Genomic DNA, 13,312 nt, shown 5'->3' on the forward strand with positions numbered 1-13,312 from the left:
GAACAAATCAACTTCATATTTTCTTTTCAGTTAAACATTAGATTCGAAGTTTTTTGTTCGAAGGAGTTCGGGACCGAGAATAGATCTACGAGTTTTTGTTCACGGATCTAAGGACACACATGACTTTGAGCAACGTTCGTATTTCTAAACCTCTGTGTTCTTTTTTTAAAATGTTTTATGGATGAAAACCGAGGGTTTAGATCTATGAACGTATATGTTTTAAAATCCGATCCAAAGTGGTTCAAAAGTGATTTAAATCGAAAGTCTACCTTGATTTTATCGGAGAAAACTGCTTGGAAACGGAAAACTTCGGAATACTTCAACTAAAAGCTCTCTGTTGATACCTTCAAGCTTCGATCTGGTTGACTATGAGCTTTGAAACGAATTTGAACGGTGGATTCGAACTTAGAATTGAGTTTATATTGTTAAAATCGGTTTGGGTTTGATATTAGTGTTACTGAAAATTTTGAGGATGAATGTTCATGAATGTTTATGAACATTCATATTTTTTTTTATTTTTTGGTATTTAATTCGAAATTGGGAAATGAGAAGAAGAATTAGGGTTTCTGAAAAGGAACTCTGCGGCGCTACAGTGATTGGCAGTGATTCCGGTCAGTCTCTGCAATAAATGCTACTATATATACTGTGCAAAATTAGGTCAATCCTGCAGGTTCAACAGATTAGGTGTCCCTTTCACTGGACCAAAATACCCTCAATTGGGTCTGATACCAAATGCCAGCACCACAAAATGAAGTTTGGGGACCAAGATTCTACAATGACCAATAAGGAAATGACACGTGGACACAAATGGACTAATAAAATGAACAAATAAAATGTTATGGATGTGGGACAACCCACGTGATTTCTACCAACACCAATTACACCTATATAATAATAATAATAATAATAATAATAATAATAATAATAATAATAACCATAAAAGGAAATAAAGGAAAGATAATAATAAAATAAATGATAGACCAAAAGTTTACCATAAATGAGGTATTTTAAAATACCTCTCTGCCGAAAAACCAACTGAAGCGGTTAAAAACACCGTGTTAATTACAAATGAAAAGGAAATTAATTAAAAAGGTTAAAAAGAAACGAACTAAGACGTCCTCAAATATTGTAAAAGTACGCGTGAAAATTTTGAAAACAAATAAAATGATTTTAAAACACATGAAACATGAATAAAAATTTACTTGCTTTAAAATACAAGATAAAAGGTTTTAAGGGATTAAACAACGAATAACGAAACTTTAACTGGTTAAAACGAAAAACAGAGAATTTGAACCGCTTTAAAATACGGATAAAAATGGGTAAAAACCGAGAAAGGTTGTCAAAATTTGGGGTATGACAGTATTTGTGATGGATTATTATTTTTATTATTATGTAATGAATTTTTATTAAACGGGGTGATTGAAAATAAGCCATTATTTTCAAATAATTTCATACCAAGAGTTTGAAATGTTAGTCACCATTTGAAATGTGGGTACTGTGTGATACTTAAAAAAGTAATATTATCGATTTGTTTGAGGCGGAGTTGTATATTTATTGACCGAGCTTTATTTTTACATCTTTAGGTTTGATCTCACTCTTAATGCTAGATGACATCGTAAGCATGAAGGTTGTTGATTATATCGAGGACAAATACAAAAGTAACACAACACAATCACATCTTCATGCTCTCCAAACTGGTAGTCACACGAGGCCCACATATTTGCCGGTGAAAGTGTTTCTCCCCACAATCTTCTTTATTTATATTAATGTTTTGTATGATATTGTGTTATATTTCAAATCTGTTGTGGTGTTTTTATTCGTTGTAGCTTTTTTAAATTGTGTCCAGACCGAGATACCCTCAAATATTGAACAAAGAGAAAGTGACTAATTTTTTAAGGGTCAACATTTTGTGACTTGATGAGAAAATGTAAAAATTCAAACATGTATGTTACGTAATATATTAATAAGTGTGCATGTGATTTTTCACTTTATATTTTAATTCTTGGCAGATTGTGGAGCAACAACAATATAAAACAAATAAGATTTTAAGTGATTTAAATATTATTGTAGTGGATGAACTTGCTTTGGTTGATACATATGTTGCCTCCTTCAACAATATACATATTCTTAATAAAATTTGGTAAATTATCAAGTGTGATATTTAATTTTCTCTTCTGATTGCAGCTCAAATATCATGGAACTACTAAAAATACTAAAATTGTTACCTGGAATGTTGTATGACATATGAATAAAAATGCATGATAAATTATATCAAATTATTGTGTTCTTGGACTTGTGTATTTGATCTTATGTAAATGTAAATATTTCACAGTCTAAACTATTATTTTTTCAATGATAGACATTATATTTCTTTCATGTGCTAGAGGTTAAATTTCTCCGTAATGTCAACCTTTTACTTTGTAGAAACTGGTTAAAGGAGTTGGAATGAAGTTTTGGAGTTCTATTTACTTTTCAAATATACAAATGTGTTTTTTTAAAAAGTTGATTAAAGTGCGTTGAGCCAAAGAAATAGTACGTTGTTTATTTCTATTATTTCACAAAATAATCACCTACTACAAATAATTTTTAACAATGAACTAATGTTTTTTATTTTGTATTATTTCACAAAATAATTATCTGCCACAAAATTTTTTTAATTATGTTTTCAATGTTAGATATTATATTTTTTTTACGTGTTAAATGTATGTTTCTTTCATGTGTTAAAGGTTAAATTTCGCAGTAATGTAAACCTTTTACTTTGAAGAAATTGGTTAAAGGAACTAGAATGAAGTTTTGGAGTTGTATTTACTTTTCAAATATAAAAATGTGTTTTGTAAAATGTTGATTAAAGTGAGTTGAGCCAAAGAAATAGTATGTTGTTTATTTGTATTATTTCACAAAATAATTATATGCTAAAAATAATTTTTAATTATGTTTTCAATGTTAGATATTATATTTCTTTCATGCGTTAATGATTAAATTTGGCAGTAATGTCTACCTTTTACTTTGTAGAAACTGGTTAAAGGAACTAGAATGAAGTTTTGGAGTTATATTTACTTTTCAAATATACAAATGTGTTTTGTAAAGAGTTGATTAAAGTGCGTTGAGCTAAGGGAATAATATGTTGTTTATTTGTATTATTTCACAAAATAATCATCCGCTACATATAATTTTTAACAATGGAATAATATGTTGTTTATTTTGTATTATTTCACAAAATAATTATCTGCTACAAGTAATTTTTAATTATGTTTTCAATATTAGATATTATATTTCTTTAATGTGTTAAAGGTTAAAATTCGCAGTAATGTGAACATTTTACTTTGTAGAGACTAGTTAAAAGAGCTATAATGAAGTTCTGGAGTTGTATTTACTTTTAAAATATACAAATGTGTTTTGTAAAGAGTTGATTAAAGTGTGTTGAGCCAAGTTTTGGTAGTATAATTAATGTGTCTATTTTGTGTGTTAACATTATTAAATTGTAGTGTATTCAATATTGACATTTCAAATTCCAAGGTAAAACAGTACTCCATCCGTTTCACAATACATGTCGCTTTTAGAGAATAATTTTGTTTCATTTTACTACTTGTCACTTTCAAGTTTCAATGCAACATTAATTATTGGTTTATCAATAATACCCTTACTTATTTATTATAGAGAGAAATAATAGAATGAAATAATAAATGGGTAAGGGTATTATAGAAAAAACACAAAAAATTTCATAAAAAATAACAAAATTTATTTGATTTCTTTCTTGGTATGTGTAATATCCTCAAAAGCGACAAGTATTGTGCAACGGAGGGAGTAATACTAATTAGGGTTATGTTTGAAAAAAAATAAAATAAATGCATCTTGAATGTTGGAAGAGAGCTTATATTTAGGGACAATTTTTTTTCCTAATGAGTGCTTATAATCAGGGACAAAGGGAGTAAATTATAAGATTATTTAATTTAATATGCAGTTTACATATCTTATAGGTTACCTTCCGATATTAATAGTGTCTCGGATAATAAAGATAGAGAGAATAATTGAATACATTGTTCGAACGGGGATAAACAGAGAGACAAACATCGACCCTCTTTTATTTAATGCCCACCCATTGAAGCTTAAGTTTATTCCACTTATTTAACCAACATACACTCTCCAATCTTTATTATAAACAAAAATCAACATTTTATATTCATTTAGTAAATGATATATGTGGTTTATAATAAAGACTATATACATCATTAATTGTATGAATCTAAAATGTAAATTTTTGCTTATAATAGTGACCATAGGGTGTAAGCATTTTTTTAATTGTAGGATGTGTCAATTCGTTATCCATGAAATTTAAAAGTATTAACCAGTTAAAAAATATTAATGTTATCAAATATTTACAATTCAGTGACCATTTTGAAATTTGGTTAACTTCATTAACCAAATTGCTGGATACCACCTACAATTTCAAAGAGTAGAGCGATGCTTCAAATGAAAATCAAAATGCAATCGTGCGAGGGAAATAGTAGAAATTATCATAATGAAAAGATCAATCTGATCTTCGGCTGAATTTTATTCATTTAGTGGAAGTTTGTGTATTTGATTTTTAATAGGGATGAGGGTTTGTGTATTTGATCAAAAACTACTATACTCTATTTTTCTTTGATTCTACGTTGTTTCGGTTACTAAAAACTCCGCTCTCCTTTTTATTTTTGTCTCATCACTTTACTTTGATTTATTGTTCATATATATACTTAAAAAGTATGTTAAGGTTTGGTCAAAAAAAAAGTATGTTAAGGTATGAGGAAGATGCCACATTCTATAAGGAAAAAACAAACGAAAAAGAAGAATTAGGATGAAGCTCAACAAAATAGCAGTCGGAGCCAGTAATAAAACACATGCTTGTTGTCTTTCTTTTTCTTTCATTTTTTGTAGTCGATTGGCGAAAGAGGAGGAAGTCTAACCTTTCTAATTTTTGTTTTTTTTCCTCTCTTTTCTAATTTGTAATTTTATTTTTTTAAATAAAAAATTAATAATTGAAATGAAGGAATATTTTATAAATTTTGGATTTTATATTTTATATTTTTTTTATAGAAAAATACACTTAACATGATGGTAAACATTATAAACTTATTTTCTATTTGTTTATAAAATAGTTTCTTATTCCTAAAGCAGAGATTTGGTTAGACTAATATTGGAAGAGGCATTAAGAGTCAAACAACTCTTGAATAGTCATAACCCCAAATAAATTTTATTTGAGGATACACACATGAATCATAAAATTTAAAAGAGAAATAATTTAGTCACATCATTTTAATATCATCCATCTTTTAAATTTTATAATTCACGTGTGTGCCTAAATAAAATTTATTTAAGGTTGTGATCATGTAAGAATTACCCGTGAGAGACTTGTTAAACAAAATAAGAAACCACAATTCAAAACAATAATTTTCATTCTTCACACATGAATAACATACTTATTTACGTACTATTGACGAAAAAATAGCTAGCTGGGCAGCGTTAGCTCCGAGTAATGATATTTTGACATCCATTTGATGACAACTTTGTTGACAACCTTGTTTTTCTCATTTCTTATTGGTCAAAAACAATGGAGAGAGAAAAAGGAAGAGAGAGGATAACAACATCATGTGAGTATGAGAGAGAAAGTTGTCCAAAAGTTGTCAAAAAATGGTTGTCAAAATATCATTTCTCTTTAGCTCCTACCACCTAGAGGTGTGATTTTGCTCCATCTCTATTTAATTAAATTATCATATCTAGTTATCTACTTGACCCAAAAATTGTATAAAGAAAAAAAAAAAACTACAATTCCATAACATTTCATTCCTTCAAACCCAAGAGACTTCAATTCTACCTCTAATCAGGTACTCTTCGGATTGCTCTTTGTCACAATACACCACTGTAGCAGTTGTTTCAATCTTCTGCAAAAAATTGAAAACATAGGTGTTTTTATATATATATTATGTTATTGTTACATACACACGCCATTACATTCTAAACTACATTGTTTAGAATATGTGCCATAATCATTTTTGATTTTTAATATTTATTACTTGTGTAATTATAAACATAATAATTATGTTTAGTACATTGTACATATTATTATTTATTCACATTTGAAAAACAAACACGTTAACATAATAAGAGAGGCTTGCTTGCATCAAACTCACTCTCTGAGAAGTCTCCAGCATCTGCATATCCTTCTTTCCCTTTGGCCCAAAGAACTAAGTAGAGTCCACTGAACATAAGGAACATACCACCAATGCTGCAATATTAAATGCACTGTTAAAAATTGATGAACTATAAGATTATACAATTTAGTAGGCTTAATGATGTCTTTAGTCCCTTCAAATAGGCGACGTTTAAAAATTGGTCCCTGTAATCGCTAATCCTGGCATTTTACCCCTGCAATTGTTAATCATTTAAAATTTGGTCCTTTGACCAACTTAATCACTGCCACGTCACCAGATTGGCAAAAATGGCATGGGAATTGACCAAAATACCCCTGGGCTAATTTTTTTTTTTTCCTTCAAAATTTTTTTTTTTTCAAAATTTTGAAAATTCTTTTTTAAATTAAAAAAATCTGAAAAAATAATTAAAAGTCAAAAAAAAATTGTTAAAATTAAAACTGAAAAATTTTCGGGAAAAAATCGTAAAAAAACTGAATTTTTTTTAAGGAAAAAAAAAACAAAAAAAATAAATAAGCCAGGGGTAATTTCGTCATTTCCCATGCCATTTTTGCTAATCTGGTGACGTGGCAGTGATTAAGTTGGTCAAAGGACCAAATTTTAAATGATTAACAATTGCAGGGGTAAAATGCCAGGATTAGCGATTACAGGGACCAATTTTTAAACGCCGCCTATTTGCAGGGGCGAAAGACACCATTAAGCCCAATTTAGTATGTAGGTTAGTTTGCACATTTTATAAGTTACCTTCCAGTATTTATAGTTTCTCCAATGGTATAGACAGAGAGAATAACTGAGCACACTGTTCCAATTGGGCTAAACATGGAGACAAATACTGGTCCTCTTTTCTTTAGTGCCCACCCATTGAAGCTTAAGCTTATTCCACTCACTGAACCAGCCTATAAATTTTGAATTGTAGGGTGTGTCAATTTGTTGTCCATGAAATTGAAAAGTATTGATTACATTAGTGTTTTGGGACAATTTAAGAAATAAATTGACCGATTAAAAAATATTAATGTTATCGAATATTTTTAATTTCAGTGATCATTTTAAAATTTCGTTAACTTCATTAACCAAATTGCTAAATACTACAATTTCAAAGAGTAGACCGATGGTTCACAGAAATATCAAAATGCAATCGAGCTAGATAAGGAATAGTAGAAATTACCAGAATGGAAAAGCCAATTAGATCTCCATAACTCACAAGTTGCAAACCAGTTTTAAGACTGTCGCTGTCAAATAATTGAACAGCTGTAGTCATGAACCCTCCAAACAATGACGTTATCGCGCTTAATGACATCGGTGCAGGAAAATCACCAAGAGCAAAAGCCTAAGAATGCAACAATTTTTGCTAAGGTAAAGAAATTCAAGTATATTTTTGTGTCATCTATCTTGTTTCATTACAAATTAGTTACCTGCAGGACAACATTGCTTGACAATATTAAAACTGAAGTCATTAGATAGAGGCAACCGATAATCTTTTGCATGTCAAAGAGAAAATCTGATGGTGCTAATGATGATGGAAGTATAGCCTCTTTCTCGGTTATAGAAGCAGAAATACTTTGCATTATGCTCATTGTGAAAGCTCCCAATACACATAGCAATGTTCCTAAGATTTTTAATATACTATACTTGTTGCTCAAGTTAACTTTCTCTAACCTGGCAAATACAAAAATTTCAAATTAGTTACCAAGGGATTAAGTTAAAAGGCTTTTGTTGTCTTTCTTGAGAGCATACTTAATTTTGGCTTAGATGTGAGTTATAACATTTTATTCCTCCTTGGTTGTTTATAGCATTGGTGAAAATATGATCAAAACCCATTATAATAAAATTACCCAAAAGTCCATGCGATGATGAAGATAAAACCTGGGGCAAGGTTTGGCATAGCAGTTCCCATTGCTGGTGAAGTTAGATTGATTCCCTTCAAGAATAATGACTGAAAAGCTAATCTGCATCACAATTGCCAAGATAATTTTAAATCAACATCTTTGTACTTTTTTAAAAAATTAGGAGAATCGAGTCATCATAATTCTAACAAAAACTACACCGTAAGTTTTCTCAAAATCACAATGTCACATTGACTTTGAAAATAGTAACCTACTTTCACACCAATGCTTATGAAGAAAAAAAACAATAGAGGAAATTAAGATTAAGCTATAAGATACCTTACCCTCCAAATGAGAGAAACCATATCTGCATAATAAACTTTAAACTCCAATTCTTAGGCCACTTACTCCTACAAAATAGACACATGATATGATCAAATTAATCTTCAAAAATTCCATCCCAATAAAATAAAGAGAGAAAAAAAATTCACATTTTTATATTTAGAAAGAGGACCTACCTTTCAAAACAAAATGCAGCAGGTAAAAGAATAAGGAATGTAGCAATGGAAGTTAAAATGACAATGGTAAGAGGACTAATTCCTAATGACATTGAATAACTCATTATCTCAGCATTTCCTGCATAGATAAATTGTACTCCTATTAACCCTCCAATTAATGTCACATCTTCCACCACCCCCATCTTTTCTTTCTTCTAATCAAATTGAACCAATTATATCAAATTTAGAATTTGTTTTCTTTCTTTCTTTTGCATTTTCTCCTATTATCCTTTATTTCAAATTCTCATCAATCAAGAAATAAATTTCATATAAGGTTTATTTGTTTCAGAAAATGGAAGCTATGTTCCATGTTGAAGCCCAGATAATCATTATGATGTTTATTTTCGTTTTCTACCAACCTCTCTCTTTGATTTGTTTTGTTATTTATATTTCCTATATTTAAGCAATGGTAATTGGTTAACGTTGGAATATTGTCTTATCTAATTCTAGATTTTGTTCCTTAAAAATAGAGAAGGTTTATCACTCTCGTTTTTTATTTTGCAGATGAATTTGGACATATCATTTTTCTAAAACATTATTAAATGCAATGAACGATATGAATTCAAAAAATGCATACCATACGCCTCTTCTTGTGCCTTGGTGACCCTGCAACAATTCCACCACATCTACATATGGTGATAAATTTGAAATATAAAAGACCACGTAGTACTTTATTTGACAGAAATTCTACAAAATTACAAAATATATTAGATTTTTCAAATACTTTTAGAATATAAATATAAAGCGTTACATTATGATCTTCTACACAATTTTCAATTAACAACAAAATCTCATACTCTCCACCATGAGCTGCTAGTCATCTTACGTGAGCAATATATGATAATAAGTTTAGTCCCTAAGTGCACCTCATATGGTAAATGGTTATTTGATATGTTAGACCGTAGATTTGAATACACATAAACCTTCGTGTTAAATATTTTACTAATAAAAAATATTTATTGATAAAAACTAATTTTATACTTTTAGCATAATAAATCGACACAATTTCCAATACATGATTTTTATATTGAGTTCTTTAACATGTGTCTAAACTCTTGAAATAATCATTCATCTCCCTTTTCATTCTCCTCGAACCAAACTCACCCTTAGCTCTTTAATTTTTTTTATTAAGCACTTGTTGAATCTACAGTGAAATCTTTAATCTCGCATCCTGCATTCCTATAGGGAATCCATCGAAGCTACAAAATAGAACTTCAATGTAGACACATGTTTGATGTGATGTGATGTCAACTTAAAAAGGAACATAAACTAGAGAAATTTTAATATGGTCACCTGAACAAAGAAATAGTGTTTGGTCACACACACATAAAAAAATATTTTTTTTTAATAATAAGGAGGAAATTAGTAAAAAAGATGATTGAATATTTTAAGGAGAATCTTTTTGTGTGTGTCCAAACATTATTGATTTAGTCTTATGACCATGTAAGAATACCTCCATAAACTAAATTCATTTATAAGCAGAAGACGTTCCTCATCATACGACTTCTATAACGAGTTAGACTCAATCTAAATTTTAAGATTATATTAGAGACTTTTCAAGAGATCGAATCACAAACATTATGCTCTGCATGTTGGCATAAATGGACTTATTAATAGTTTAGATGAGTAAAAATGGCTCAACTTATAATTAGGCAAAGGTTGTGACTTGTGAAACTAATGATTGGTGAGTTATAGCTGCCCTATGTTAACCATTGGGAATTGGGATGAAATCAAATGCCTTGGCTCTTGTTGACCTCATTCGAACTGCAACTGACCTTTGCTGCCTCAAATTCGGACAACAAATCCACAGTTATGCAATACGTTCTGGTTATCATCATTCAAATATCTATGTCTCCACTTCCCTCGTCAAATTCTATGTCAAAATGCACTTTTTCACTCATGCCCACAATCTGTTTGTTGAAATTCCTCAACCAAATGTCGTTTCTTGGAACACTTTGATTTCTGGTTATGTCCATGCTGGCCAGTTTAAAAAAGCATTGTCCCTTTTCACAAACCTAGAAAGATCTCAAATTCGTGCTGACGCGTTCTCTTTCACGTCTGCTATGGTTGCTTGTGCCCAACTTAGCCTGGTGAAACTTGGTAGTTCAATTCATTCCAAGACAGTGAAATTAGGAATGGATAATAACACCGTTGTTGCTAACTGCTTGATTGATATGTATGGCAAATGCGGATCTGTTGAACGTGCTGTTCGGATATTCTCTGATATCGTTGACAAGGATGTTATTTCTTGGAATTCAGTTATAGCCGCATGTGCAAACAATGGAAACAATGGACTTGGTTTCAAGTTTTTGCAACTCATGCCTAACCCTGATGTTGTTTCTTATAATGGGATGATAAATGGAATTGCTCAAGCTGGGAAGATAGAAGACGCTGTTCGGATTTTGTCAACTATGCCGTGCCCAAATTCATCTTCTTGGAACTCTGTAATTACTGGATTTGTGAATAGGAGTCGAGTTCCTGAAGCTTTGGAAATGTTCAGTAAAATGCATTTGAGAAACTTGCAGATGGATGAGTTCACATTTTCAATAATTCTAAACGGAATTGCTAGTCTGTCAGCATTAACATGGGGGATGCTGATTCATTGTTGTACAATAAAGTATGGTTTGGATTCATCGGTTGTTGTAGGGAGTTCCCTGATTGACATGTACTCAAAATGTGGGCAGGTGAACGATGCCGAATCAATATTCAACGTGCTTTCTAATAGGAATTTGGTAAGCTGGAATGCAATGATATATGGGTATGCTCGCAACGGTGATTCTGCACAAGCTATTAGCCTATTCGAGTTGTTGAAAATGGAAAGAGACACAAAACCTGATGGTATCACATATCTTAATGTTATATCGGCATGTTCACATAGCCAAATACCATTTGAGATGGGTATTCAGTATTTTGATGATATGATTAATGAATATGGGATTGCACCGTCCATTAAGCATTGTTGTTCAATGATACGGCTAATGGGGCAAAAAGGAGAGTTGTCGAGAGCACAAAAGATGATACATGAACTCGGTTTTGAGTCATGTGGAGTGGTTTGGAGGTCTTTGCTTGCTGCTTGTGGAACTCAGGAAGATTTACAAGTAGCAGAGATTGCAGCTGCTAAGGTGATTGAACTGGAGAAGGATGAAGATTACGTCTACGTGATGTTGTCTAATATGTATGCATCTTTTGGAAGATGGGAAGATGTTAATGTAATTAGGAGCCTCATGAGTAAGAAAAGGGTTAGGAAAGAAGCAGGTTCTAGCTGGATAGAAGTAAATAGATAGCATAGCTTTGTCCCATATTAAACTACAGTAAAGAAGCTGTGTGCCTGATCATAAATATTGAGTCATTTGTTCAATTATCTGCTCTCTTCCAGCTTTTTGAACAGTTGGCAATGCCCCGGAGTATAGTTCTGGCTCCCGCACCCCTAAGAATCAACCAAGGTGGTCTCACAACCTAACTCAACTGGTTCGATTAAGTGAAAACTCGAGCAAAAATTACAGGCTCAATCCCTTGGTATCAAATTACACACTTAGAATTTCGGAGAAATTCATGATTAAAAGGAATATGGAAAGCATGAGAGAAGACATTAGAGAATGAAATAGACAATCGGATATCAGAACAGTCTGTTTGAGTGAGAGGAAAATGAAGTAGAAATTACACACAAAAGGAGATATGCATTCCAAGAGATCAACCTGAAGTGGAAGGGGTGTGAGATGAGTAATCGGTTTTTCAACTTGATAGAGTTAACCAACTAATTAGAAAACAGAGGTAGGCCTAACACAGTTTTCCCTCCCTTTTATGCTTAATAAGAAAATGCATGTGAACTAGATGTACTGTTTTTTTATCCTGAAAGAATCAATGAATATAGCATCTTATCCAACCTTACAAAAGTTAGAATGCATTCTTCAGTTTCTTCTAATAGGTTACCCTGGAACTGAAAGATCAATCTACACAGAAATATATAAAGAAACAAAGACTCAACTGATAACATGCTTGAGTATAAAACCTTGTGCTTATTATCTATGGTTTATAAAATGCGCTTATGTAGCATTTGTACAGTTTCTCTCTCGTATTATCCTACACTTTAAGAGGTCAGACAAAAAGGTCCCACCTTCAAAACAGCAAGCATTTATCATGTTCCAATAATTATCAAATCAACTTTCAAGTCTATACACATCACTTGCTTTGTACTTCCGGATATATCCCATCTGTCCGAATCTGCGATAGCTTCTTATTTGGCAATAGACATTAGTTAGTTTATGATTTACGTGGCCTTTTGTTGAAGGCACCATCACATATTAAGGAGTATATTGGGTATTTTTTTCTCATATATGTTTTCTCTAATGTGCACTAGTAAACTAGTCTTGCACTATGAGCCTATGAACAAATGTATTTTTCATTATTTGATCAATAAATTTATCATATTTCATTCAATCAAATAGTGTGATTTATTTAACAAATAGTTGAAGTTAATTTGTGTATGATGCAAGATTTATCTTATTGCACATCATAGAATTGACATATACTTTCATATTTAATTCCTCTCTTGAGTGTGGAAGTGTCCTTCTAGCTATCTCGTTCCGTATCCTAGCGAACAATTATCACAACTACTGCTGCCAAATTGAAGTAGCTTTGGACCACACTTTGGACAGAGAACGAATCAGTTTCATTTGTCCGCAACCAACTTGGGAGAAAGGTGTCCTGGTATGATATTGATAAATGATAGTTATGTGTTTGGTTTAGC

General features: G+C 31.2%; 2 protein-coding genes across 3 annotated transcripts; one reads left to right on the forward strand and one right to left on the reverse strand.

The window, feature by feature from the left end:
* Positions 1–5,414: 5,414 nt before the first annotated feature.
* On the reverse strand, positions 5,415–8,911 carry LOC146919442 (WAT1-related protein At5g47470-like). Of its 2 annotated transcripts, XM_085712800.1 has the most exons (8): positions 8,527–8,911; positions 8,353–8,418; positions 8,018–8,131; positions 7,598–7,841; positions 7,351–7,512; positions 6,930–7,081; positions 6,168–6,262; positions 5,415–5,918 (listed from the first exon to the last, which is right to left on the reverse strand). In XM_085712800.1, the coding sequence occupies exons 1-8, from the start codon at positions 8,706–8,708 to the stop codon at positions 5,911–5,913; spliced, it is 1,023 nt and encodes a 340-aa protein (XP_085568926.1). In that variant the 5' UTR covers positions 8,709–8,911; the 3' UTR covers positions 5,415–5,910. The 2 variants fall into 2 exon arrangements, with proteins under 2 accessions (XP_085568926.1, XP_085568925.1); XM_085712799.1 differs by lacking the exon at positions 5,415–5,918 and having other exon boundaries at positions 5,929–6,262.
* Positions 8,912–10,005: 1,094 nt separating this feature from the next.
* LOC146919443 (Pentatricopeptide repeat (PPR) superfamily protein) lies at positions 10,006–13,002 on the forward strand. The gene has a single exon (XM_085712801.1). The coding sequence runs from the start codon at positions 10,290–10,292 to the stop codon at positions 11,847–11,849; it is 1,560 nt and encodes a 519-aa protein (XP_085568927.1). The 5' UTR covers positions 10,006–10,289; the 3' UTR covers positions 11,850–13,002.
* Positions 13,003–13,312: the final 310 nt, after the last annotated feature.

The sequence above is a fragment of the Medicago sativa genome, chromosome 5, assembly GCF_051527215.1.
Source record: "Medicago sativa cultivar Bolivia chromosome 5, Bolivia_mono, whole genome shotgun sequence".
NCBI lineage: Eukaryota > Viridiplantae > Streptophyta > Magnoliopsida > Fabales > Fabaceae > Medicago > Medicago sativa.

What these genes read in the sequence shown, in the direction of transcription:
- LOC146919442 (XM_085712799.1), bottom strand. Translation starts at nt 8,708, where the DNA reads ATGGGGGTGGTGGAAGATGTGACATTAATTGGAGGGTTAATAGGAGTA. An exon ending in ATCATCGCATGGACTTTTGG is followed by an intron (nt 7,842 to 8,017) that starts GTAATTTTATTA and finishes TGTATTTGCCAG; the next exon opens with GTTAGAGAAAGTTAACTTGA. An exon ending in CAAGCAATGTTGTCCTGCAG is followed by an intron (nt 7,513 to 7,597) that starts GTAACTAATTTG and finishes TTGCATTCTTAG; the next exon opens with GCTTTTGCTCTTGGTGATTT.
- LOC146919443 (XM_085712801.1), top strand. Translation starts at nt 10,290, where the DNA reads ATGAAATCAAATGCCTTGGCTCTTGTTGACCTCATTCGAACTGCAACT.